The sequence below is a fragment of the Stegodyphus dumicola genome, chromosome 4 (genome assembly GCF_044657685.1).
Source record: "Stegodyphus dumicola isolate Sdum_Otavi_A_Nest chromosome 4, ASM4465768v1".
NCBI classification, from domain to species: Eukaryota; Metazoa; Arthropoda; class Arachnida; order Araneae; family Eresidae; genus Stegodyphus; species Stegodyphus dumicola.
In genome coordinates this window covers 205,459,831-205,486,291 of record NC_140771.1, presented here as the reverse complement: position 1 = coordinate 205,486,291, position 26,461 = coordinate 205,459,831, and the positions used below count along the sequence as shown (strand labels likewise).

The window sequence follows — 26,461 nt, the reverse complement described above, 5'->3', positions numbered from 1 at the left end:
TATCTAGAATGACGATCACGAATATCGATACCCTCCAAGCAAGGCTATAACCAAGAAGAATTTCGAGTGAAATGCTTGCGAAAAGTTCAAACAACAAATCGAAAATTGCTATGAATTGCTTAAAAAGATTCAAAATACAGTCCAATCACTTGTACGAATAATTTATACTTTAAATATTGAACTATATTTGTATGTTTTATTTTCATTCATTCATTAAAAATTTTTTTGATCAATAGGAAGGAAAATTGGCTCGACGCAAAAATAGTTATCCTAATCTTATTACAAAAAATTATTAATTTAACTTAATGTGTAACTTAGTTTATGATTTTTAATTTGATTTTAATTTTCTTCGCATACCCCTTCAGAAAAATATTTAGTTCATGAACACGGAGTATACTACAACTTTGATTATCGGTAAATTCTCTTGAAGCTTGCGCGTAAGCTTGTTGAGTAAGTTTAACCGTTTGTAATATCTGAGTAAGTGTGCACGTTTCGTGTCCAAAGAGACTTAAAGGTAATTTTTTTATTGTTATATTTTATTTTGGAAAAGGTATATTATATTTCATAAACCAAAGGAACTTGAATTCTAATTTGTTTTGTTGATTCAGTAATTTTGCAGAAAAGAATCTTGATCTGCTCTACCACGTGGACAGTTGTTAGGGGTAGTCATTTTCTCCTTGAGAATTTTATTAGACTTGTATAATGAATGTATTTTCACTGTGTAATAATGATACTTATGTATGTATAAAAATCCCTTTGCATTACAGTTTATTTATTTGCAATATACATTATATGATTTCCTGTTTCTTGATGTTAGTGCGTTTTAGGCTTCGCGTAGATCACATGTAATTTGATGGATTCAAACTCTTTTCAATAATAATTTCCTTACTCCTTAAAGATTAAATATAATATAGGAATTAAATTTAGTCTAGAAAACATACTGGAGTAATTAAGCTAAAACTAAATTTTAAAAAAGTTAGAAAAATTTTTTTCAAGGAGAGAGAAGTATTAAGTACGTAAAGAATATTATATCAACACTTAATGTGAATATTGCGTATAAATGTTAATTGTATCTATACTAATGATTCTTAACATTTTTATGGTCTTATTATCGGCTTACTGATTTAGTAGGTAAGGTTTTTTTTTTCCCAATAATCAGTGGCGTAGCGAGCATAATTGGCGCCCGAGGCAAAATACCTTTTTTGGCGCCCCCCAAAACACTTACAGTAATATAATGTATAGACTATATTCGTAATAAGAAAATAATGCAAATAATAATAGGTACTTTTCCGTTTCGCCGGCGCAAATCTCGCCAAGCAGACTTTATTGGCGACAACATACAGTATACACATAAAAAATATTTAAAAAATTTTAATTCTAAGAATTCTCTTTTCTCTATTTTAATTCTAAGAATTCTCTAAACATTTTAATATCGTTTAAAACTTTATAAAAAGCCAATAAATAAAGACAATAAATTTGTAAAAAGACATTAATTTAAGAATTTACTATGTTTTCATGGTTCAACATACTAATTCGTCGGTTCATATCACGTGACCCCACACGTAAACTACTCTACAAAAATCTAATGCTCTCAGTAATTATCTACATTAATTTCAAGTTAAATCTTAATTTGGAACACAAGTTTAAATGCAAGAAATATTTCAGTGCGTACGAATAGCTTACTCAGAAATTATGTAAAACTGCAGTGCTTCACTAATGCATTCTCATTAGAATTGATGAATTTAACCCTTGACTTTCTTTTCTATATTTTCGGCTTCGGGTAAGCGCTGTAATTGCATCCTAATTGACTTAAACACCGAAAATGGCCTTAGACATAAAACTGAATTATCTGATAAAATTCTGTGTAATAATATGCCAGCATTGAAAGAAACAATCAATCTGATAAGAAAAAGCTGCGACTTGTTTTGAAAATGAGGCGTAAAAGGTTACCAGCGAGAATATTCCGTTTGGCATCGGTTGTACTATTATTGGCGACTTTATTGCTTGCGCCGGCAAAACGGAAAAGTACCTAATAATAAAATGCTGAATCTGCCATAAAATATATTAAGAACAGTCGCTACCTAACTACACTCATTGGATTCGGAAAATGTATCTGTGTCGGCGGAAAAATCAGTTTTTAAACAATTAAAAGTTTAATATATACTATAAATAAGTAGATATATAATGAAATAGTGTGACTACTCTTATATGCGCCCTCAAGTCGCCAAACGTTTTTGGCAAGAAACTCCATGCTGCCATATTACTATCTAAATTTTTTGTCTACGTTTCGAACTTTAAGTCTAAAATGTCTCCAAAAGCGCGGTTTTCGCTCATGAAAAAACCACGTTTTGAACACACAATTTAAGCTAAAAATATGAAACAAAAACGAAAAATTTAGATAGCAAAAACGTAAAGTTTCTAACCAAAAATATTTGACAAGAATCCATGTACACAGCGATATGTTTTAACTTAACATCTACGAATGGCACAATCTAGGCAACGAACGAATCTACTCACACCTCGCTTTAATAAATTAACACAACAACAATAAATTTCAAAGAATACCATGTACACAGCGTTCTATTTCAACTTTAAAAAAAATCTACGAATTGCACTAATCAATCGAATAAACTAATATAACTAAAATAAATTTCAAACAATTAAAAAAAAAATAACGACAGAAATTCGTACTAAAAAAACAATGAACATAACAATTCTACAAAATAAGAACAAGAATAAAATAAAATGCACTTACCATAAATTAATGCTTTTTTGAATAGCAGAAATACCAACTTCATACCGCCACGTACTCACTATAGTATTTATGTGACAGCCAGGCACACTATCCAGAAAACTCATATTATGGTTCACAAATAAATAAAATCACAAATCCCGACTTCTATCATGTACAGCCACTAAAAATAATCTCCCAGACCCTCTTTCCAAACCTTCAAATACCCACTGCCCATCAACAGGATGGCCACGATGATATTTTCCTTTAGCCGAATTTCAGTTCAGCAACTTCAACCATTTTATCTTTCCCCCCTATTTTCGCGAACCAACGAGCTCCAGCGAAAGATTTTTCAACGTCAACAGGGTTGCCATACAACACGCAATCGCGCAAAAAACCAGCACATATCGCCCCATTTGGTAAAATTAGGGCGTATATCAGAGTTGTACCGAAATAGTAAGGAGTATTTGAAGTGCTAGGTTAAGTAAAGTGACCATATACTCTTTGGTTTGGAAAAACATTTTCTCCATAGATCTGTAATAGTTTTAGGTTCAGTTTCTTTTCTACTGCAGAATAACATCTTGCAGACATTCACTGCTCAAAAGAATTAGGGGACATTGTGAGTTCGGTATTAAGTAAACATATAATTGACAACCTTTTTAACAAAAAGGAATAGAAAAGATTATAAAGGAAAATTATAACGTTTACTAAGTTGGGAATGTGCAAATTTAGTCTGTGACATCGGAAACTATGCATTTTAGATAAGGCGTAGGGAGCGACCTGCAACATTCTTTTTTAGTAGGAGACTAAAAACAGCTGACACGCGTTGAATGCTTTGTAGCAATGAATATATGATATCTCAGCAAGATGACTTAGTTTAATCGGTAACCAGGAAGACCAATCGTTTACAGGATAGTCAAACGCAATTCATTGTAGCGAAAGCGTTACAAGTTTCCCAAAATGTCATTTCCAGACTATGGAGTTGGTTTTTTTGCCTGTTTTAGAGAAACAGACAGAACTGAGTTTCATGAACAGATTTAATAAGCTGCGTCTCTGATATGGTCATGATGAATGAAGCAGCCTCTGCTTTTTTATATTAAATACGGATATCACTTTTCTGCCTTTTCCAATGATAATGCATCCTTACATGTCTGCTAAAAGATTAACTTAGATCTACTTCATGGATAATAATTTTTTAATATTCCCACTTGATTGCATTTCAGTATATCTGTGGTCTGATTTTGTTCATTGCTTTGTAAAAAGATTATGAAGGTACTTCGTGCAAGTTTCTCAGAAGCAAGCATACATATTTAGGTATTGCTTCCTCTAAAACTGGCATATCAAACTCGGTTAAGCCAGCTAGTCCTTAGTGTACAGTAGTGAGAACCTCAAAATAATAAAAGCTGTTTGTATGCTTAATGATGTATTAAATTTTACATAATGCTATAGTCTTTAAAAAACCTTAAATCCAGATAGTGGATAGATACCTGTTGTTTCCTCCTAACAGATGGCATTTTATTCCTACAACCAGCTTTCGAATGCCTAGAGCAAAGTTTCTTAAATCCAGATAGTGGATAGATACCTGTTGTTTTCTCCTAACAGATGGCATTTTATTCCTACAACCAGCTTTCGAATGCCTAGAGCAAAGTTTCTTAAATTATAGATTGCCACCCCAATTAGGATTGCGGAAATTTAATTCAGATGCTTTGAATTTAAAGAATACATCTATTTACATTAAGATTGATCACCTGCGACATTAAGCCCAATAGGAACTTTTTGAGCTGACGAGTGATTCATATTTTTCCTCAAAAATCTTCAACTGAATTCTGGTTTGGAGCAAGAGCTGAATTTCCCACATTTGCCATTCAAGCACTGCATACTTATGAAACAAATTTTGATAGAAGTTTACAGTTGGTTGCCCCCCCCCTTTTTTTTTTTTTTTTTTTTTTTTTTTTTTTGACGCCAGGAAGGCACTATTTCAAGATGGCTGCTACACAAAACCAAAATAAGAAGTCAAGGAATTGCACACTGTCTTAAATTTGTCCAGGTACACATCAATCTATTTTAATTTAAAAAAAAAAGGAAGCTAAAACAAAGTTAAAACTATCATGGTAACCTGAAATAAGGTTTTATTGCCAAAATTTAAAAAAAAAATTGTCGCTAATCGAAGGGGCACTCAGTTCTACACTAGAGCCCAAGTGGTTCACCTTAGTGCTTTTTAAATGCAAATAGCATTTAATACTGAAAATTGTTAAAGATGTTTAATATCTAGGGTCTCATTGATGAAAAAGGTGCTGGACTACAGACATGTTGCTCACATTAGCAGTTTTAAGGACAGAGGTTAATCTGTTAGTCATGATTTCACCGGGGTTTCATTTCATGAATGAGAAAAACAGTTCAACCTGCAGTACATACTACTGAACGTGGAAATCACATAGTGTTAAATTTTCCCCTTTCTAGGAACCATGCAAACAAATATTGGCTCTAGTGTAGAATTGGGTGCCCCTTCATTTAGCAACAAATTTTGTTTAATTTTGGCAATGAAACTGCATTTCTGATTACTATGATAGTTAAACTTTGTTTTAGCATTCTGATTTTTTTTAAAGTAAAAATAGATTGATGTGTATGTGGAAATTGAGTTTGTGCAATTCTTTGACTTCTTATTTTGGCTATTTGGCCTTCCTGGCATCAAAAAAGAATCGCCATTTGTTTATATACTGCCACTTTCTCAACATCAGCTACTAAGTATTTTTGTAAGGAGCCCATCTCAAGACCTCTTTCTAGAACACAGAGTTGTATATAAACTTTGATATTTGTTGAAATCTTTCTAGTAATATGTTATGTAGTTTTCAGAGTTTTCTCAAGGTAAGTGGAGGGCCATTATTTTCACATGCCTACTCTGTAGGAGCTTTAATTTCAGATAGAGAACATTTATGATCACCAGTTTGGATTATCCCCAGTAACTTCCTCCACATAAATTTATTGTTCATTTGTGATATTTTGAATTTTCAGTTTGAAGTGGCGGTGCTACTTTGGTAGACGGTTGCACAAATTTTTGGCGATTTACGTTGGCACGATTTTTACAATCGGCAGCCATCTTGAAAAACGCTGTTTTTACGCATAGTAAAGTATTCGAAACTTTAAAAAAATAAATATCGTTAAAAGTAATGGATTAATTTTTTGTTGAAAATGTCGTTTTTTAAGACGGCAGGCAAGTGTAAATAAATACATTTACTATGAGTATAAAATACTAAAGTAAGGCTATTATTACTTTCATATAGCAAAAAAGAGAATAAAAACACCGCTATAAAAACATTGTGCCAACGTTTAATTAGATTAAAATATTACTGAAATTGAATATCGAATTAAAAAACATCCTACCAACATTTAAAAGAATTAGAATATTATTAAATTCAAATACTTTAAAATATGTTATATAAAATATAATTAACATTAAAACATATGTGACAATAATTATATCAGCAATTTTTGAAAATAATGTATTAATTTTTTTAACAAAAATTGAAGCATACAATTGTAAAATAAAAGAAATATATGTACTTACATTTTTTTTTTTTTTGAGTAATTTAACCTCTTGTTTATTGATAAATATCACAAAAAAATCAAAATCGTAATTGAATCGGCTCTTTTAACCATCTTCATCTGTTATCCAGGTATCTCGCACTTCATTGAAGAAGCAATTAGCGAAATTTCCTCCAAAAATTTTTACTAAATTTCCTCTGATGCTATTAACAATTTAAAAATAAATCTTTGATTAGGAAAGACAGGTTGGCCAAAATAAGGTCTCAAAGGGCAATTTTTTTATTCCAGTACCAATAATTCTTGGTAATTACCAATAACAACATTGTTTTTCGAAACGGAGATATCCATTCCATTTGACATCTGAGGAATTCGAAGAGATGAATAATAAAATTTTAAAATGGTGCGGTAACACACAAAATATTCAGTAACCAATCAAGGAACTGATTACGTCACACATAGAATTAAAATTATTTAACTAATCATTCATAATAAAATCATTTTTAAAACAAATGCAAAATTAAATTGTATTTTAATATTTAACAGCCATAAATGTTTAAAACATTAGAGTAAATTTATAGATATTAATAAAACCAATTACTTTTTTTAAGTAAGTTGACATCATTGATTACATCATCCACAACATAAAATTATATAAAATATTATAAATAACAAAATTTTTATTTCAAATAAAAATCTAAAATTAAATTGATTTTTAATATTTAGAAGCCATAAATAATACTTAAAACACGGAAGTTATGCATAATAAAATGACAACAAAGTATCGGTTACTATAAATAACTTATCCAGCAATGGGTTTACCATAAGTTGTATTACTCGCCAAAAGAAAAATCTCCGAAATCCGTTCAACCCTCTACCAAAGTAGCACCGAAGTGGCATTTATAGACAAATTCTACTTTTGAATCCTGAAGGGAGAATTTTTTGGGGATATTTAATTATTTTTTGGTCACCTTTAAGTGTTGTGTAAACAAATCTATTGATAACTTCTGTAAATCATCCAATGCTTGATATAACAAGAAGTTGTTATGTACTTCTTATCTAATTAATCTAATAAATTTATGATTCATTTAAAAAATTTTAGTTAGCAAAACTGCAGATGTTTACTCTTAATATCATAAATATAGTAAAAACCTTACTCTTAATATCTCTTAATATCATAAATATAGTAAAAACTTTACTCTTAATATCATAAATCCAGGAAGCTCGGGGGGAGGAGTAAAATTCTGGGTAGTCAAGCATATAAAAACAGAATTCTTGTTAGAAAAGCAGAGTTAGAATAATTTTCACGGTAAAAGTATAGTTTACGGTACAACTTTTTTGGTGGTACATGGATACAACTCGTTATTTTGGATTGCGAAGCGACGATTTGTGCGCCAAAAATTGCCGCTACACAAAGCCAGAATAACAAGACAAACAATTGCACAAACCCGGTATCCATGTACACATCGACCTATTTTCACTTAAAAAAAAATTCCCGAATTGCACAAAAATGGCATTGCGCACTCTTTTAACTTTATCCATGTGCACGTCAACCTATTTTCACTTAACCCTTTGACACGTGCAATATTATTTTTATAATTTTAACTCAAAACTCTAGAAATTGAATATTATGATCCTAGAGACAAATAATATATGAATTTAAAAAAATATACTCCTGCCTATTGTTCTGTGGGTGGTGGTTGCACTGTGAAACCACCACGCGTCTAGGACTTTGAAACTTACTGATGTAGTCGGAAAAAGAAAAACTTACCATTTTCCACGCACGTTTCCAATAAATGACGAAATTTACGGATTTTAAAAAAATGTATAAGAATTGCATTATATATAATTTTTTACATTATTTTACAAAGTAAATCGTCAGAAAAAATTAAAAAATATTTATGTAATTTTTCTATAGCAGTGAAAATATAAGTACCTACATAATAAGGACATTTGGATAAATGGATTAAAAAATTTAATAAAATAAGGATAAAAAAGAATACAGTAGTTTTTTTTTTTTATTTCAAAGAACAAAATTTTTTTGTGACACTGTTCAAAGCATGTTTTGTCTCTGGTACATGCATAGACCCACATTGCACGTTTCGCACATTCATCTTGTTCTGTGAGGTTTCTTCCTTGGGCTACAATATGTACACTGCCTGGATTCAAATTTCACTGGTATATGTCCAGCGTTATTTAGTTTCTTTTCATCTGACACATGAAATTTGTGGTCTTTTTGGCATTGTACGGATCGTTTGTTTCCCATTCATACTTATTTTATTCTTTTTCGTCCCAAAATATTCAGAAAATATTTATCTATATTCGGGTAAAAATAAACATTCCTATTTGAAAAGCAAGTAAACGCCAGTGGTTTCAAGGCGCGACCACCGGGCCTCTAGAGGATTGTAAGCATTGTGACACAATGCTTTAGTGGCGCAGTGGTCGCGCCCTGAAACCACATAGCAAATGCCATACATATAGAGGTTTTTTTTATATGTGCAGTTTAATTACTGCAATTTTTTATTGTCTATGATAAAAATCATGATGTGCGATGACTAACTTTTGAAATTTAAAGTTGTTTATATTAATAAAAGAAAGTTATTTTGTCTCATCGAAAACGAATTTTATAAGGCATCCAATCTGAAGTATTAATACCTAAAACATATATGATTTTACAGTCATTTTGTGTTATTTAGATGTAAAAGATCAGTAATCAATTCATTTCCACTCAGAAATTTCGGTAAGTGGTGGTTTCAGGGCGCTACCACTGCACGTCAAAGGGTTAATAAAAATCCCACAATTGCACAAACTTGCATTGCGTACTCCATTTACTTTGTCCATGTACACATTGATATATTTTCACTTAAAAAGTCAAAGGAGCACCAAATTCTACAATATAGGCAAACAAAAAAATACATAATCTCAATAAAATAACATAAAAAAGGAAAAAACATGTTATACATTTAAGCACTATGAAAAGCAAATATTCACACTATGATTTTCGAGTTCGCTTCGTATACCCAGAGAGCCACGCAAGAATCAAAATATCAGTCATACTCAAATGACTTTTTTCAAACCAGGTACTCTTTCTGATCGAACGCTTCACATAGTGACCATCTGAACCTTTCTTCCTACAAACCCATTTAAATCCATCTAAACGGTTTTTAACGTTTGACTAGACGCTTATCCTTCCTACATACAGGACACTTATAATGGCTACTAAGTAAACCTTCATTTACACACCAGCCAATTAAAGCTCTTTTCCCCTTTCACTCCAAATCTTACAGAAACTTCAAATTGATCTTACTACATTCGGCCATTCTACTGTCTAAAGAATCAAACCAACACACACCACAAAAACGCTTACAAAACATCGGATGATTCAAAATTTCCCAGAATCATGCACCCAATTACATCACAATAGGGTTTCCATAACATTCAACTACTCGGGCTACCATAAATGAAACAACAACTTGGCAATAAATCAAACAACTTTGCCATAATACAAGGGGTACTTTAAAGTCTACTCTACCCATTTCCACTCTTAAATTTATAAAAAGTGATTTTAATTATCAACTTGAATATTAAAAACTTAAATTCAATGGATTTTGGAAGTAATATAAAAGCGGGTGTATTTCTTAGGCCTGATCTGATTATGAAATCCCATCGAACATGAAGATTGCTGCAAATGCTGTGAATCGTTCCAGCATATAGAAAACTAAAATCGCTTATATTTTGTGTTACATCTTCATTTTTTATCAGTTTGGTCACACGTGGCTTTTTAAAAATACCTGGATTCTGTAACTATACTTCATGCAATATTAATCATTTTTCAAAATGCAAGAGAAAAATAAAATTCATATTCTCCCTTAAAAATGATTATTAAGAATTTGTGTGTTAAACCAAAATGAACTTCATATGATCTGTGTTGATGTGCTTTATCCCGTATTGGCACTAAATCACACCGTTTGGTGACAATACATGTGTGTTAATAGCATTACAAATGTCATTAAAAAATTTTCCCCCCGAATTATGAACTATTCCAGTTAATTGAATATTACATAGTTTGGCTTTTACTGTAAAAGGATTGTTTGGGAGCAGTGTAAGCAACCATTTGTACTTAACTTTCTGTGGGGCATTTGCTTGCAAGTTGTTGCTTTTGATCTATTTTGGTTGACTGTTTAGGTTTTTGATGATTATTAAAAACAATTTGTAAAAAATAAATCAGTATATATATATATATATATACAGCATTAAAATAATCTCAGTAGTGAACAGAGTATATAGACTTGTTACGGAAAAAGAAAGAATTCTTTTTGTCATTCCCACAGAGTGGAGATTCTTAGTATGTTTGCATTAGAGGGAGAAATCAGGACATGGCGTCAGCGTTCATATTAAAGAAATGTGGAGACACCATCTCCTTTTCTTAAAAAAACTGCAATAAAAAAGAAAACAGTATGTCACAAATCATTTTGGAAAGTAAACATGACATTCAAAACAAGTTTGATAATTTGCTTTTGCAAGAGCACTGAAAATTGTTCATCTATTAGACAAGGTGGTTCCTGTGATGGGTCTTTGTGAATATTAGGTAAAATAAGAGGTTATTCTGAGGTAGTAAAAGTTTTATCACTACATTGAAGCACTTTGTAAGGACCAGTATAGCGTGTGTGCAAGGAAGGTTTTATTGTATCTACACATAGGAAAACATTTATGGAAGTCTTCGTAGAAAAGTATTTGTGTGTGCATGATTTGTTATAGCAGTCGAATGAAGGTGCTGTATATGATCATTTAATTTTTGTAGGAAGACATTTCTCATATTTTTGCTTTCGGCAGGTATAGACTTCACCTGAAAGACATAAATTCAACCAGAGAGCATTTGAGCTCCATTTTAAAAGCAGTTCAAAATCGCAAAAGAACTGAGGAAGCATTAAGGTGTATAAGTGACTTATGCCATCTTTCAGTGATGCCATTGGCTCGTGGGTGGTACATGGTGGTATGAAAAAGGCAAATACCAAAGTGTAAGCTTTCGAAAAAGCTCACTTTGAAACTGACTGTCACAGTCAATGGTGATCTGAGTAAATACGCAGAGATCCAGCCTGCGTAAAGAGCAGTGACGATGGTCTCTCCTATATATCTTTCAATGGATATAGATACGTTTCAGGCCAACAAGTGTACCAGAGCTAGTCCATGTCAAACTAGCCTAATGGCTGACAGGATAATTTAAATACACAGGAAGGCTGTGACTCATAGAAGCCGGTGGAAATAAAGCTTAATGCTGTAAAATAAGCATTTAGCATCACAGAGTCAAATCGCTAGCAAGTCAAATAACAATGTGGCCTTCGAGCAAGCATAACACACTATAAAATCGCCTGCTCGAACCTTCACTTAAATAACACTTGTCTTTCTACTTTAATTTGAACACACATGCGCCATCCGATTAGCATTCTGCCAGGAAAGCATGGATGAAAAGGAGAGTGAAACAAAGTTGCTTTAATTACGAATTAACTATTAGTCAAAATAAATGACTATGAAAAATAGTCATAAATTACATGTATTTTAAACTGAAATTTTATTAGATTTTGATTTTAACAAATATTGTTAAAAGATTAAATTTAATAGTGGCGGTGTAAATCCATAATGACTAAGGTTATCTAACTACCTAATTTAAACTGCTTACCCTTAAAAATTATCTCTGCATATTAAAGCGAGTTATTGCCTTTCCTTAACTCACTGTGGTCACAAGATTAAACACAAAAATGCAAAAATTCAAGTGAAACTTATTCTTTGCATGTAAGTGAGACTTAAAAGAATACAAAAGAACTTATCTCTGGTGCTTTAATGGCTTATTGGAACCTTAAAGTATATTAATTGGGTTACAACCCCTGGAACTCGACAGGAAGCTAAGACACTAACTGCATCAAACAGAGCTTGACTAACTTTATCCCTTGCCAACTGTGCCTACATCAGGCCTTTCAGGTTCTAATTTTGTAGCAGGTCTCTCTCCAGATAACATTGTCTTTTGTTATGAATTATGCTGATTATGAGCTTACTTCTCATTTTAACCTATGCTGTTTGACATAAAATCTACCTGCTTATGTACTAAACCTCTAGACCAGTGTTTCTTAACCTTTCTAGCGAGTCGCATCCCATTGAATCTGAAAATATATCTCCCGCACCCCATTGAAAATTGTGTTTTAATTTTTTTAGTCTAGAAAAATACATTTTTTGCAAAACTTATTGTTTATTGAAAAACATTGTACATTTTATATAAATACAAAACAGTATTATTTTTATTAATGACTAGTCTGTTGTTTTTTCATTATTATACTAGCGAAGCGAGGTTCTTTTTTGAAAGACATACGCGTAAGTCACCACTTGCATTTAAGCGATTTCTCGCTTTAGATTTTATGTGCAAAGCGATGAAAATCCCATTTCGCACAAGCAGATGGTAGCAAAGGGTAAGAGTAACTGCAGTGCTCCGTTCACCAATTCTGGATAACGTTGTAACTGTGAACACCAGAATTGTTGCAATTCTAATTGTTCGAATTCCATTTGAACATGTCCACTTGCTCGCATTTCAATAAGTTGATCTTTTTCCAGATCACTATCATCCATCAAATTTAAGCCAAATAGAAATGGATCCAGTTTCCATCTCTGAGTTTTGGTAATATTTCTGGTAGAAAAATATCCATTGAATGATTCTCTCAATTGTCTCAAATGTATTACAATGTCGGGTATAATTGTATTCTTTTCATTTTTCGCAATAACAGAATCAAGCAAGGGAAAGTTTGCAAAATTCCCCTTTTCTACTCGACGTATCCAAATTTCTAATTTTGAGATAAATGAAGATAATTTTTCACTAGATATTATATTTATACCAAATCCTTGCATTGATAGATTCAATTCATTTAAATGGCTAAATATGTCTATTACGAAGGTCAGCCTCAGTATTGCATCATAACTTTCAAAATCTTTTACTAAATAACAATTTTGACTAGTCAGTAATTGAATAATTTCCTCACCCAATTAAAAAACTGTTAAGCATGCAACCCTTAGATAATCATCGTTAAGTGCTCCATAAGTGCATATTGAGCCAATAACATTCATAGGTAATTGATATTTGGTAAAAAAATCGGTACTTACGTATTATCGCAACCAGGTTGGCGCTATTTGTAGGTTTGAGTAAAAAAGTATGAATAGAAAGAAAATGTACATTTATTAATTACAGATAATTTTTAATACAGTTTTTTAATATTTTGTTTTAAAATATAAAATAGCAATTAAACCCTTCCGGTTTCGAATTTGAATAAGTTGCAGAATTTTTTTTTCGGCGGAAATCTTTTGGCTATTGCTTTTAGCACTGATTGAAAACCATATTCGCAGTAACCATGTACACATCAACTTATTTTTACTTAAAAAAATTCCCAGAATTGCACAAAAATGGCATTGCGCACACTCTTGACTTTATCCATGTACACTGCTATTTTCTCATAAATTACAAAAATTTGCACGAAAATGAAGGAAAATTTTGTGAATCTCCACATGCTCTTTTTACAAAACTAAGTATAACACGTAGGGTCGCCAAATTTGGCAATTTATGCGAATTTTGGCCTGGTTGCGTTAATACATAAGCACCAAAAAATCTTTGATGCGATTGAAAATCTCAATTCCTCTCGTATTCACCTCCAGTGGTTCACAAAATAGAAATTCTTCTATCACCTCTTTTTACCTCACATACCTGACAAATACCAAAAGTTGGCTACAATTATCAACATCAGTTGACTCACCCAGTTGCATGCTTATTTTTAGTGGACTGATTTTTATATCTTCAATTACTTGCATTAAAATATCTTCACTGAGATCTTGTATTTGCGATCGTATAATATCATTCGATAATCTGTTGGATTTTTTTATGTGCTTCCGAATCTAAAACTGTTTTAGCAATAATTAAAGCAGAAGGTTTAATCAACTCTTCAGCGATCATGTGAGTTTTTTTTTTTTTTTCACATAAATATGCCACTGGATATGACGCTTCTATCTAATAAAGGTTTTTGAATTGCTGGTCCGCACAATTTTAGGATAGTTCCACTCGTATCAAACCGAGCCTTCTTTGACTTCAAGCTGTTCATGCCATGCGCTTTTTCGCCACCATGCACATTGTTGAAATGCTCTAATAACTTTGAAGGTTTGAGATTGCTGTTTGAAAATATCTTGGAACACAAGATGCATTGCGGTTGTTGCATACCATCTTTTTCGGTTGCTCAGGTAAATCCATAACCGGCATACTTATTGTTCCATTGTCGTATTTTTGACATATCACTATAATCGATTTAATTATTTAGAAATAATGTAATATAATAGATATAATGTTTTTACATTTGTAATATCACTGAATTCTATTCGGCTTGAACGGGCAATTAAGAATCTATTAGTCTCGAGGTTTCCGAACAAGTCAGAATACACAATACACATGTCGCAGACACAATAGTTGACTCTACCTAACACAGTCGCAGTAGATGCAGATACAAATCTGTGAATCCATAGATTTCGTTGGAGTAGCACATGTTGAACTCAGCTCATGCGCAAGCTGGGATAACGTTCTCCGCTTGTATCGTCGCTTCGTGGCTATCGAGGTTTCTCGAAGGTCACGCTTGTATTCCCACAAGGTTTTTTTTTTTTTTTTTTTTTTCTTTTCAGCGTCACCTAGCTGCCTGTTCGCATTCATTTGTAGCGTTCCATGCCTTTTCGTAGTGTAGTGTATACGCCCATTGGCACTGGCTCTTTCCTGTCTTTTGCCGATAAGTGAGCTAAGTACTACCAATTTTTATGAGCTTCAGTATTGGGGACACTACTGCAGATTTCAAATCTTTTATTATAAGAAATTTAATGAATGATATTTAATAATTTTTATGGTTTGGTGCGGGCACCCCCCGGTTAAGAACCACTGCTCTAGACTGACCAAGTATGTGAAAAAATGAGACTTAAAAAAATCACCATTAAGCTAACTGTTAAAATATAAATGTCACTTATCTTCTTTTAGATATGTATTATAAGTGTAAAATATTTAATGCTACTTGATAAATTGCATGAAGTCTCAAATTTTATTCTCAAACTTATTAATAATTATGTTAATTTATTCAGTTTTAGTAATAATGCATACTACTTAGAGATCTATTTAATTTTTAGGATGGTATTGCAGAAGTGAAATTCAGGCATAGATAATATTTTTAATTGAATTTATTTAGTTCCCATTTGCCCATAGGTCCTTAATTTTTTTCATTAATAGTCCTTAAAAGTACTTAATTTCCATGTGCAAAAATGTGTACAAACCCTGAATAAATATTAAGCTTTTTTTGTAAATTTTGATACCCTTTAGATCATAATTGCTCTTTATTTCATAAATTACAGTTTCATGTTTTTAATTGTATAATTTCTGCATGCCATCTTACCAGATTTAAATTGATCTATAAGCCGGAATCGCTGAAGTTCCAACATCCAGATTACGGACTTTGTACTGCATTTTACTTCTGAAATTAACTTATGTCGGACAAAATCTGCATAAACCTTCGGATTGAGTGAGTACATGACGAAATGAGGCAGAAAAAAATGAATCGGTATAAGGGTAATTGTAAAATTTAAATAAAAAGTCACTAATCTTTTTTTAAATATATGAAGCTGTTGTAAGTGTGAAATATAAGTAGTTTAATGCTAATTTAAATATTGGATTAGATTTAATATTAATGCAGCCTACTTGCAGGTTTGTTAATTCTTACAAATTACTAAAGTGAAGTATAAGCATAGATAATTGTTTTAGTTAAGTAATGTTAAAATTAAACTTGTAAAAACTAAAACTATGAAATGATGAAACACGTCTTTGAAAAAAAAAAAAATAAACTATATTTGTTTCCTTTGTTAAACATTTGTAATTGTTCGAGTTGCTTTTTTGTTGTAATCCACTTTCCTTAATTATATAGACAGACATAATTTCGTGTTCAGTTCTAAAGTTTTTTTTTGTTCACTAAATTGTCAAATGAATTTTTTAGAACCATACTACGGATATTACCATCCGTTAGTTGCTTGATTATTGGGGCATTGTGATCGTAATGAAGACTTTTTGTTTCGTCCTGAATAAATTCCTACATATATGCAGGATATTTTGTGACCCAGTGCAATCTTCGAGAGTCCTAAAATTCAGACACCAGTTTTGGTGCCAGCCCTGGCATTATATGAAGATATTCAGATAATGAATCATGATTTTGTTAAATTATCATTCATTATCTAAATCTTAAAATGATGTTATACAGTTAAAATCCAAAATGCAGATGTCCATCCAGTATCTGGAATGATCTAAAAATCCAGATTACAGCAACTTAAGAAAAATTTGTGTTTTAGAACATGCACATATGGTATTTTTTCTAATGAAACATGGAAAGTCCTGATTCTTAATTTCACTTTGGCATTAAATCTCCATATTGAAGAAATCATTTAGTAACATAAATCTATGTCAGTGATTTGGCTGCTTGGTATATATTTGGAACCAAAGTTTTAGTTTACCCCTTCTGAATAATTTGACTGCCAGGCTGGCGAGTCATTATTTATTATCTTTTGGTGGTGGTAAATAAGAAATGTAGCAAATATTTTCATTTTGATGACGATCAATTACCTGACAGAGAGCAAAATCTGTAATATGGTACTAAATTGAGAAAATATCATTACTGACAGTTAAGAAAGTGACATGGAGGTTGTTGAAAATGAAAGAAAAAAAAATTTATTAGACATTTTAGTGAGAATTCTTGAAACATCAGCTACAGAATTTAAAAAACGAATTTTGTAACTGAGCAAGAAATTATGTCTATCTGTAGAATTGTAAAGAAAGTATTAGTGCAAAAAATGAAGCAAATTAAACAACTTACATTGAAAAAATAGTTTAATGATTAAATATTGAGTTTCATGTGTTTTAATTTTTTCATGTGTTTGTAAATAATTCCTTTAAGGTCATAAATGCTTTGTTATTTCATATTTTTAATTTATTAATTTCTGTGTGTGATCTTGCTAGATATAAACTGATGATCTAATATCTAAAAAAAAATCTTTAATCATTTGAAGTCTCCACGAGTTTGGGTCTCAGACTTTGTATTGAATGTATCAAATTTCAGAAGAGCTTATATATAACACTGGAGTATGTTAAATTATAGGTGATGATTTATGCCATGTATTATCTGGTATTAATGTTTCTTGGAAATCTAAATTTTAAGTTAGCATTAATTTTAGCTTTTTAATTAATTAGTTCTAGCTAAAACTTCTGTTATGTGTTAGGTATAAACAAATTTAAGAAATAAAAATACAAAAAAATTATTTCCAATTCTCTTCCCTTACAGCAATGCGTTACGTAGCTGCTTACTTGTTAGCCTCTTTAGGAGGAAATAAAAATCCATCTGTTGGTGATATTGAGAAGATCCTGGGAAGTGTAGGAATAGAAGTTGATAAGGAAAGAGCAAAGAAAGTTATTTCAGAACTGAGTGGAAAAGATATCAATGAAGTTATTCAAAGTGGTAAATATATTTAAAATATTTTTTATTCAATTGTAAAGTTTGTTGTAGGTAAGATTCTGCTTTCATACTTGAATGCATAAAGCTGTTTAACATTAGTCTCCTGTCTGCTGCATGGATGCTTTTACATTTTTGAAGATTATCGTATCTTTTTGTTGCAGCCTAAAATACTTTCTGAGATCAAGAGTTGTTGGCTCTTTGCTTTCTGATTCTGTTGATTGTTTTGGATATTTTACAGTGTAATTTATTTAATGTGCACTTTTGGCGATACTTTTATGTTAAAATAGCTATTATGCTTAGTCATTGAATCTAAATATTTCAGAAGCTTACGCAGTGTCCTAACTTTATTTTAACCCTCTGAGCGGAGCGGTATTTTAGATCCGTCATGAAGACCGGTATTTAAACATTGTTTATTAATTGAGTTTGTACAATTACTGTATTTTCATAAATTTACGTTCATTAAGATATTTACATTATTAAAGAAAGTAAGAAAGCAAAATATCTTAAATTATATAAGTTAATATATGCCAAGTAGCAAAACTTCTGATGACCAGATAAAGCCGGTCATAACACTCAGAGGGTTAATATAATTTTCCCCCTTTTTAATTGTAGGGACAGAGTACTGATATTTTTTTTTCAGTAACATTTTGATTGTATCATCTGTGAGACTATAAGAATTACAATGTAAATATGCAATAAATTAATATAATTTTATTTTGTAGTTGCGTGATATTTAAATTTAAAGCTAAGTAATGTCTGAAAAGTTATTTTTTATTGAAATGTAAAGTTTTGTGGTATTGATTTTATAAATATATGTGTAAGCTAAGACAAGATATTGCTCTGCTCTTATACCTATGAAATACAGATATGCCATTATAATAGCTATCATCGTTTAACACAATTCACCATTTGTTATCTGTTCGAAAATCGTCTAATCTTGTTATTAATTTTTCACATGAATGTAGCAATTTCATTGAAAAGGGCTACTTAGCAAAGTTGGCAATTCTCCTTATTTCCGACCATACACTTGCTAACCCGATTTGCAGATTAGTTCTGCTTTCTTTCTCTTATTCTAAAAATGTCTATTTCGTTATTTGTGCTCAAAAAGTGAATTTTGGTATCTGGAAAACCTTGTTATTCCACTAGACACATTAAAAAACGAAGCCGTTTTATTAATGAGACATGCGCATTTCTGCTGTAATGTGTGGGAGTCCAAAACATCTAAGAACATCATGTTCCAGTTCTCCAATGATAATCAAGCACCACTGCGATATTAGCCAAGGAGCACAAAACCAGATTGAGGTTTATTTTTTTCATGTGGCTAGTGAGCAGCATACGTTTTGCATGCTTCCCTTTAAGAAACTGCGGTTTTTGTCTGAGTTATGTCTGTGAAAAGTGTAAAGTACTCGTGTACTTTTCAAAAATAGTACCCTTCTGTTATTTCATCAAGGAAATGTAATATTGCAGTGTGTATCGGTTGGCCTTGTGATTTTTGTTTCGCAAACTCAAAGGGCCGTCGTGTGTACATAACGACAATGCGATTTGTATTTTAAAAATGTCAATTTTTCTGTGGAAACAATGCAGAATGCATGTTCCTGCCCCCCCTTTTTTTTAACTAGAGCACAACCTGCCACTGAATGCATCATCATGCTGCGGCTTTATTTAGAAAAATGTTTCCTGCCAGTAAAATTGCTGAAAAATAATCAAGTGCAAGGATAAAAATGGCTCCGGTTGCCCAATAAATGCGTTCGAGAAACTAGTCTAACAAATCTTCAGTTATTGATTGCATTAAAACAGTTCCTTCTGCCTTTCTTGAGATAGAAGCAATAATACCAATGCAAAACTGTATCCAATTATTTTATCTTCTTTTTTTTTTTAATCCAGAGACTTCAAAAATTGAGTGCTCTGTTACTTTCTGTTCCCACTTTAAAAAGAAATTTCACAGGCTGTAATATACATGAGCCAATTATTAAAACTTAAAATTTCTCTGCATAATTGCTTAGATTATAATCCGATTTGCAAATTAGGAGGTGCACCTTTTAAATTTAGCAGTTCAAAAAATTGTCCTTGCCAATAATCATGGATGAACATATTGTTGATATTTATTATTATATATTATAATATTATAAAAAATTTCTAAAATGAAGGGAAAATTGAAACAATCCGTACAGCTGCATGCTATTGAAATGAGAAAAAGTTGAAAATATGTGTGCACACCCTGGTTTATGTAGAATCCTCAACCAGTGGAACCCACTTACATTTTCTGAAGAAGAATTAACTGCTTCTAGAGTTAGGCTAAAGGGCTGTATTGAAAGTTAAAAATATTTTAAGTAAATGGAGATGGGGTTATTACATTCACTATAAAAATAGGTGTGATAAAAATTCTGTAATTACTGCACTTAAATTGGTAAATCTCAAAATAATACTAAAAAATATAGGCGTCATGTTCTTCCAAAATAAAAACCACTATTTTCTAATTATTGCAAGATTATCTTGTGAAGAATGAATATTTAGATTTTTGTCTTCAGACCTTAAAGCGTTTGCTTTTCTTGTATGCTCCATTTTCCTATCGTTTGATGCAAGTTCAGAATTCCATTAATTCAATCTTTTGCCATCAATGATTAGTAATCTGGTTAAAGTATTATTTAATAATTAGGGAAACTGATTAGAGTATCTTTCTATTAGTAGGTACAAGTAATAAAACTACTTTTTCCCACATGTATTTTTACTTTATTTGCATTTAAGAAATAATATCTGAACTTTCATGTGCTTAGTTACTATTTAAAGTTAATTCATTATTAAAAATGTATTTTTATTATTTAAAATATCCTTTTGTTCTCCTAATTTTTTAAGTTGGCAAGTATAGCTTAGTAAAAGTCACCAAACTTGGTAACCATGTGCATATCAATTCTTTAGTTTTAATAAGTAATGCTGCCATTTTTATATATGTTTTGTTTGAGTTCTAAGTTTCATTGGTCGTTAAAGTTATGATATTTTTGTCTCAAATTCATTCTTGGGACAACCAGCAGCTGAGCTGTAAAGTCGCTGAACACTGGTAGTTTGGTCCGAGGTTCAAATCCCGTGTACGGGCTGGCTGCATGGACATTTTCGTGGTTTTCCCCATGTGTAACGTGTATACGAGCCAGTTTCCCTCAAAAAGTCCTCCACAAAGGCATCCTTCCCGTTAGGCAGATAGCCCTCAAGGCTTTGCGATAATAATATACACACAAATTCATTCTTAAAATATATATTTGTGAGATTTGGCTTTCCAGATACATAGAATGCCACAAGATTCCTAGTAAAAAAAATATAGTACACCTAAAACTTAAAATATGGGTAATGGCATATATTATGTAGTTTATAATTAAATATTTTTAGAGGATATTAAAATTAAAAAATAAATTTTATAAAATTTGTTGTTTTAATAATTTCTTTTTCCTGCCACTATCATTGACTACCTCATCATGCAAGTCTAATGGAGTTTTGCAGTTAAACACAAGTATATAGAACCAGATGTAGGACAAATTGGGATGCATTCTTACTAATTTATTCTTCAGTTTTCATAGCTATTCTTAAAACTTTTCTTGTGTGTTCTTAACTATTTTTTTATTTGTAAAAATATTGTATTTGGTTATTGCTTACATGTTCTAATAACCACTTCCAAGTTTAAAAAAAAGATTGGCATTCTGATTAACAAGTAAAATTTTTTTGTGTTATTCAGAAGTTTTTCATCACTATTTAGACTGGTAAAAAAGCTTTTTATTTCTGCTGCACAAAAAGAAAATTATTTGCATAAAACAAATATATAACCTGTTTTCATCAAATATAGGTAGGCTTAATGCACGAATCCACTGGTCACTTGCCAGAAGGCTCCATGCTAATTTACTTAAATTTTATTTCTTTGAGTAGTTTTAGGGGCACATGCATGCTGGTTTCCCTGGGACACATACTGCTCTTCCAGTAGTTTAGTTCTTCTGTTTCTAATCTTATTGTATCAATTATTTTTAAATCAGTTTTATTAGATCAGTTCTTGTTGTAAATAAATTTTGCGTAGTACATAATTGCACTCCTTTTGATATTTAAGGTTATGTCTTTTATAAAATCTATGTATTGCATATATTTTAGAAATTGTACTTTCTATGTATTTTTCTGCATTAAGTTAATAAAAAAGATTTAAAAAATTAACTAGATTAATTTTATATGGCCCAGAAAATATAGATAATTGAAAATCTAATATTAGCTGCACAGGTTTTTTGTATTTTTATTATGTATACAATTTGATGCATAAATTTAATTAAATTACTGCATGGAATTAAGTTATAAACCCTGCATTACTGGGCAAGAGGCAATCTGAATTGTTCTCTAATATTGCAGGGTGAAATAAGTTCCACTTTAATCGGATATAGCTTAACTTTGCTATCATCTTTCAGCTGTGGATACATGGGAATAATTGTACATATACTAGATTTAATTTAAATTAACTTCTTAGCTATACAGAATTTAATGATATGCTGCATAAAATAAAAACTCCAAACCCTGCATTACTGGGCAAGAGGCAATCGAAATTGTTCTCTAATATTGCAGGGTGAAAGAAATTCCGCCTTAATCGGATATAGCTTAACTTTGCTATTATCTTTCAGCTGTGGATACATGTGAATAATTGTACATATACTGGATTTAATTTAAATGAACTTCTTAGCTACATAAAATTTAATTATATGCTGCGTAAAATAGAAGCTCTAAACCCTGCATTACTGGGCAAGAGGCTATCGAAATTGTTCTCTAATATTGCAGGGTGAAAGAAATTCCACCTTAATCGGATATAGCTTAACTTTGCTATTATCTTTCAGCTGTGGATACATGTAAATAATTGTACATATACTGGATTTAATTTAAATGAACTTCTTAGCTACATAAAATTTAATGATATGCTGCATAAAATAGAAGCTCTAAACCCTGCATTACTGGGCAAGAGGCAATCGAAATTGTTCTCTAATATTGCAGGGTAATCGGATATAGCTTAACTTTGCGATTATCTTTCAGCTGTAGATATATGTGAATAAATGTATATATACTGGATTTAATTCAAATAAACTTAGCTATATATATAAAATTTCATAATTTACTGCATTTTAAAATGAAACATACTACCCTCACTTCCAAAAGTTCAGCACGAAGATGTAAAATGCAAAAAAAAAAAAAAAAAAAAATCAACAAATACTGCTTTGATTGACTCAAAAATTCAGCAGGAGAGTAGCATATATATTTATGCATAAAACAAAATCAATAATTATATACAGAAATGAAAATAATATTAAATTTTTGTAAGTTATCAGATAATGAAATACTGGAAATTTAAACAGAAATGTATAAAGTGAAAATAAATAGCATAAAATGAAGGAAAAAAAAGGACATTAATAGGGTATTCGATTTCCCCATCATCTGTATACAAAGTTTACACCTTGTGACCATGCATTCAACTAGGTAGTTAACCACCACAGAATTAAGCAATCGCCATTCTTCTTGTAGAGCAGTTTCCAGCTCAATAAGTGGCTGGAGGTAGGAAATGTGAAGATACAGCACGGCCGAGTGCATCCCAAAGATTTTCAATGTAAGGTCAGGCGAATATGCTGGCCATGCCACACACATAATCCCTTCACTCTCCAAGTAGTCATCGACAATGTCAGCTCTATGGGGACGTGTGCTATCGTCACTGAAAACAAATGTATGGCCAACTCCTGCAGTGTACAATCTCACAATGGGTTCTAGGACTTCATCTTGATACCGGACAGCCGTCAAAAGAACCCTGTTTAAGGATGTGCAGGTCGGTACAGTATCCTAATGAAATCCCTGCCCACACCATAATGCTTCCACCACTGAATGTGTGATGTTTTGGGACTGATTGTGTGTTCGTTGTTCACTCCATATCCTTATACGCTTGTCATCTGGCTCCAGAGCAAATCTTGACTCATCTGTAAACATGACATTGCCCCAGTCGGACACATTCCAATTGACATGTTCCCGGCACCACTGTAATCGTGCCCCTCTTGATTGGACGAATAAAGGAACACAAACTCAAAACACCTAAGTACAGACCACACATATGTAATCTTCGGCATCTGGAAGTCATAGAAACATGTATGTCTTGAAAACAAATTCTTCGAAAGTTTTTAACACCTTCTATCAGCACTTACAATCAACTCCTGTAACCCTTCATAAATCTGGCTTCTTATAAGACTGCCTTTTTTGCATATTTCTTGACATGAAAGCGTGATTGGCTGTTACCTAACATATTTGTATACTTCCATCTATCTCTGCAGCGAATTGCATCCTCTTCAAATCTGATTCGCTTCCCGAAATTAGCATTTTCCTCCCCGTGCTTAACTTTTGGAAGTGAGTGTATTAAATTACTGCATAAAAAGGAGCTGTAAACCCTGCATTACTGGGCAAGAGGCAATCAAAATTGTTCTCTAATATTGCAGGGTGAAAGAAATTCCACTTTAATCGGATATAACTTAACTTTGCTATTATCTTTCAGCTGTGGATATATGTGAATAAATATGCATGTACTGGATTTAATTTAAATGAACTTCTTAGCTAGATAAAATTTCATAATATACTGCATTTTGAAATTAAACGTACTCTTAAAATACTATATACAAAGGAGCCGTAAACCCTGCATTACTGGACAAGAGGCATTCAAATTTGTTCTCTAATATTGCAAGGTGAAAGAAATTCCACTTTAATTGGATATGGCTTCACTTTGCTACTACCTTTCAGCTGGGAATATATGCGAATGCACTAAATTTAATTTAAATAGAAGGGATTTCTTAAATGTATTGATATATATATTGCATTTTAAAATGTATTTTTGAACTTTAAACTGAATAATTTTCATGAATTCCTGGGTATTTTTATGCCAGTTCTGGAATATAATATTTGGCATTCTACTAATAGTTCTAAAAACTGGGTTCTTCAACACAGTTTTAAAAATGCTTATTATGATTAATCATTCAAGTGTTAGCTTGCTGTTAAAATGTCTTGCATATTGTGGTAGATATGTGGGAATTGTTTATGCATGCCTGTTGCCATAACAATGGCAGTAGAATGCAAATAAAGTTTATACTGGTACGTTTATTACAGCTGCCAACTTAATTTTCAGCCTTTATCAACAAAATGTTTCTCAGCAATAAATGAAATACCGCTAACAGCTCTAAACATAATTTTTCTTGATAGCTTTTATTTTATCTGAATTTTCGTTAATTTTTTATATACATATATGGAATGTTTTATGAAGATATGACCAATATTATAGTTAATAGTTGTATTAAATTTTTACATCAATAAATAGTAAAGAACGTTAAACTTAGAAACAGGTTATCCTGCCAAGAACTAAAATTCATTTTTACTAGGAAGCTTATTGTAGGCATTCTTGAATGGAAATAATAAATGTTATGCATCATTTGAACACATAAGATTCTTTTTAAACATATGTTTATATTTCTATGACATCATTTTATTATATTGAAAATTGTCATAGAAGCACTGAAGGCAGTAATGTGTTTAAATATTTCACGTTTTGTGAAATGTTTTTTGCTTTCTTATATTAGCATTATATTTTGCCTTTTCTAAAAATTATTCTTATAGTAAATCTTAGGGGGCTTTTTGTGAATTATCTCATGTAAATGATATTTGATAAATTGAGCTTTTGTGCTTTCTGTAGGTAAGTCGAAATTGGCTTCAATGCCTTCTGGTGGAGCAGTAGTTGCCTCTGGAGGTGCAGCACCTGCAGCTGCTGCAGAAAGCTCTCCTGCTAAAGGTAAATATATAAATTTCTCATCCCATATTTACGGGAGGGAAATAATTCATTATATTTAACGCTTTGGAGAAAGTATATTTGTTACTTGGTGTCAAGATTTTTTTAGCAGATTTGAATTTTTCCTTATAATTTTACTGTGCTATAATCTGCTTCAAATAAAAATTGTAACTATAATGTAATTTTTGTAGGAATATACAGGGCAATTTCTCTTCTCACTAAGTGGTGTCTATATGTATAATTCAAATAGTAGTGTACTGCTATGACTTTTCTTTCAGTAGTGTAGAAGCTTAAAATTTGTGTTTTTGATTTGGCTTTAAAAATTTAACAAAAAATTATAAAATTTTAAATTTAAACATTTAGTTAAAAAATATAAAATGGGTAAATTTCTTCTTGGGAAGTAGCATAATTTGAAGTTTTCAAATTGCAGCTTATTGTGTGTTTTTGCATGTATTTATATTGTTTTATTTTCACAGAAGACAAAAAGGAGGCTAAAAAAGAAGAGTCTGAAGAATCAGAAGATGACATGGGATTTGGACTTTTTGATTAAAATAAAAATCGTCTTTTATTTGGTGTTCTGAATTATTTTGAAACTAAGAAATTTTATGGTGTTACATTTTATTTTTGCATCATGGTAACATTCTAATTAGAGATCACAGCTGTCTATTTTTTTTTTTTAATTATGCTTTAAATTCACCATAAAAAGTAACACAGTTTTTATCAGTTTCATGAACTTTAACCTTGTATAACATTCCACGAGGAAGATTGCTAGATAGTTGCTTCCAGATAAAAATACTTAGATTTTCTGTGGTACTGTAAGAAAAG

At 31.4% G+C, this 26,461-nt stretch overlaps 2 protein-coding genes across 2 annotated transcripts in view; one reads left to right on the top strand and one right to left on the bottom strand.

Moving 5' to 3' along the window:
* The first annotated feature begins 357 nt into the window (after nucleotides 1-357).
* Nucleotides 358-26,204, top strand: LOC118204257 (uncharacterized). Its single transcript, XM_035376596.2, has 4 exons — nucleotides 358-514; nucleotides 17,650-17,823; nucleotides 25,544-25,639; nucleotides 26,113-26,204. The coding sequence occupies exons 2-4, from the start codon at nucleotides 17,652-17,654 to the stop codon at nucleotides 26,184-26,186; spliced, it is 342 nt and encodes a 113-aa protein (XP_035232487.1). The 5' UTR covers nucleotides 358-514; nucleotides 17,650-17,651; the 3' UTR covers nucleotides 26,187-26,204.
* The window catches only part of pr (6-pyruvoyl tetrahydrobiopterin synthase purple), a 36,203-nt gene continuing 35,916 nt past the window's right edge, over nucleotides 26,175-26,461 (bottom strand). Inside the window, exon 6 of the mRNA XM_085815916.1 lies at nucleotides 26,175-26,449. Within this exon, the coding sequence (XP_085672042.1) occupies nucleotides 26,317-26,449 (133 nt within the window). The 3' untranslated portion in view covers nucleotides 26,175-26,316. The remainder of the gene's footprint in view (nucleotides 26,450-26,461) is intronic.

Excerpts from the sequence above, each read along its gene's own strand:
- LOC118204257 (XM_035376596.2), top strand. The coding sequence starts at position 17,652 with ATGCGTTACGTAGCTGCTTACTTGTTAGCCTCTTTAGGAGGAAATAAA. Across the intron at positions 17,824-25,543 it reads CAATGAAGTTATTCAAAGTG|GTAAGTCGAAATTGGCTTCA; the intron begins GTAAATATATTT and ends TGCTTTCTGTAG. Across the intron at positions 25,640-26,112 it reads AGAAAGCTCTCCTGCTAAAG|AAGACAAAAAGGAGGCTAAA; the intron begins GTAAATATATAA and ends TTATTTTCACAG.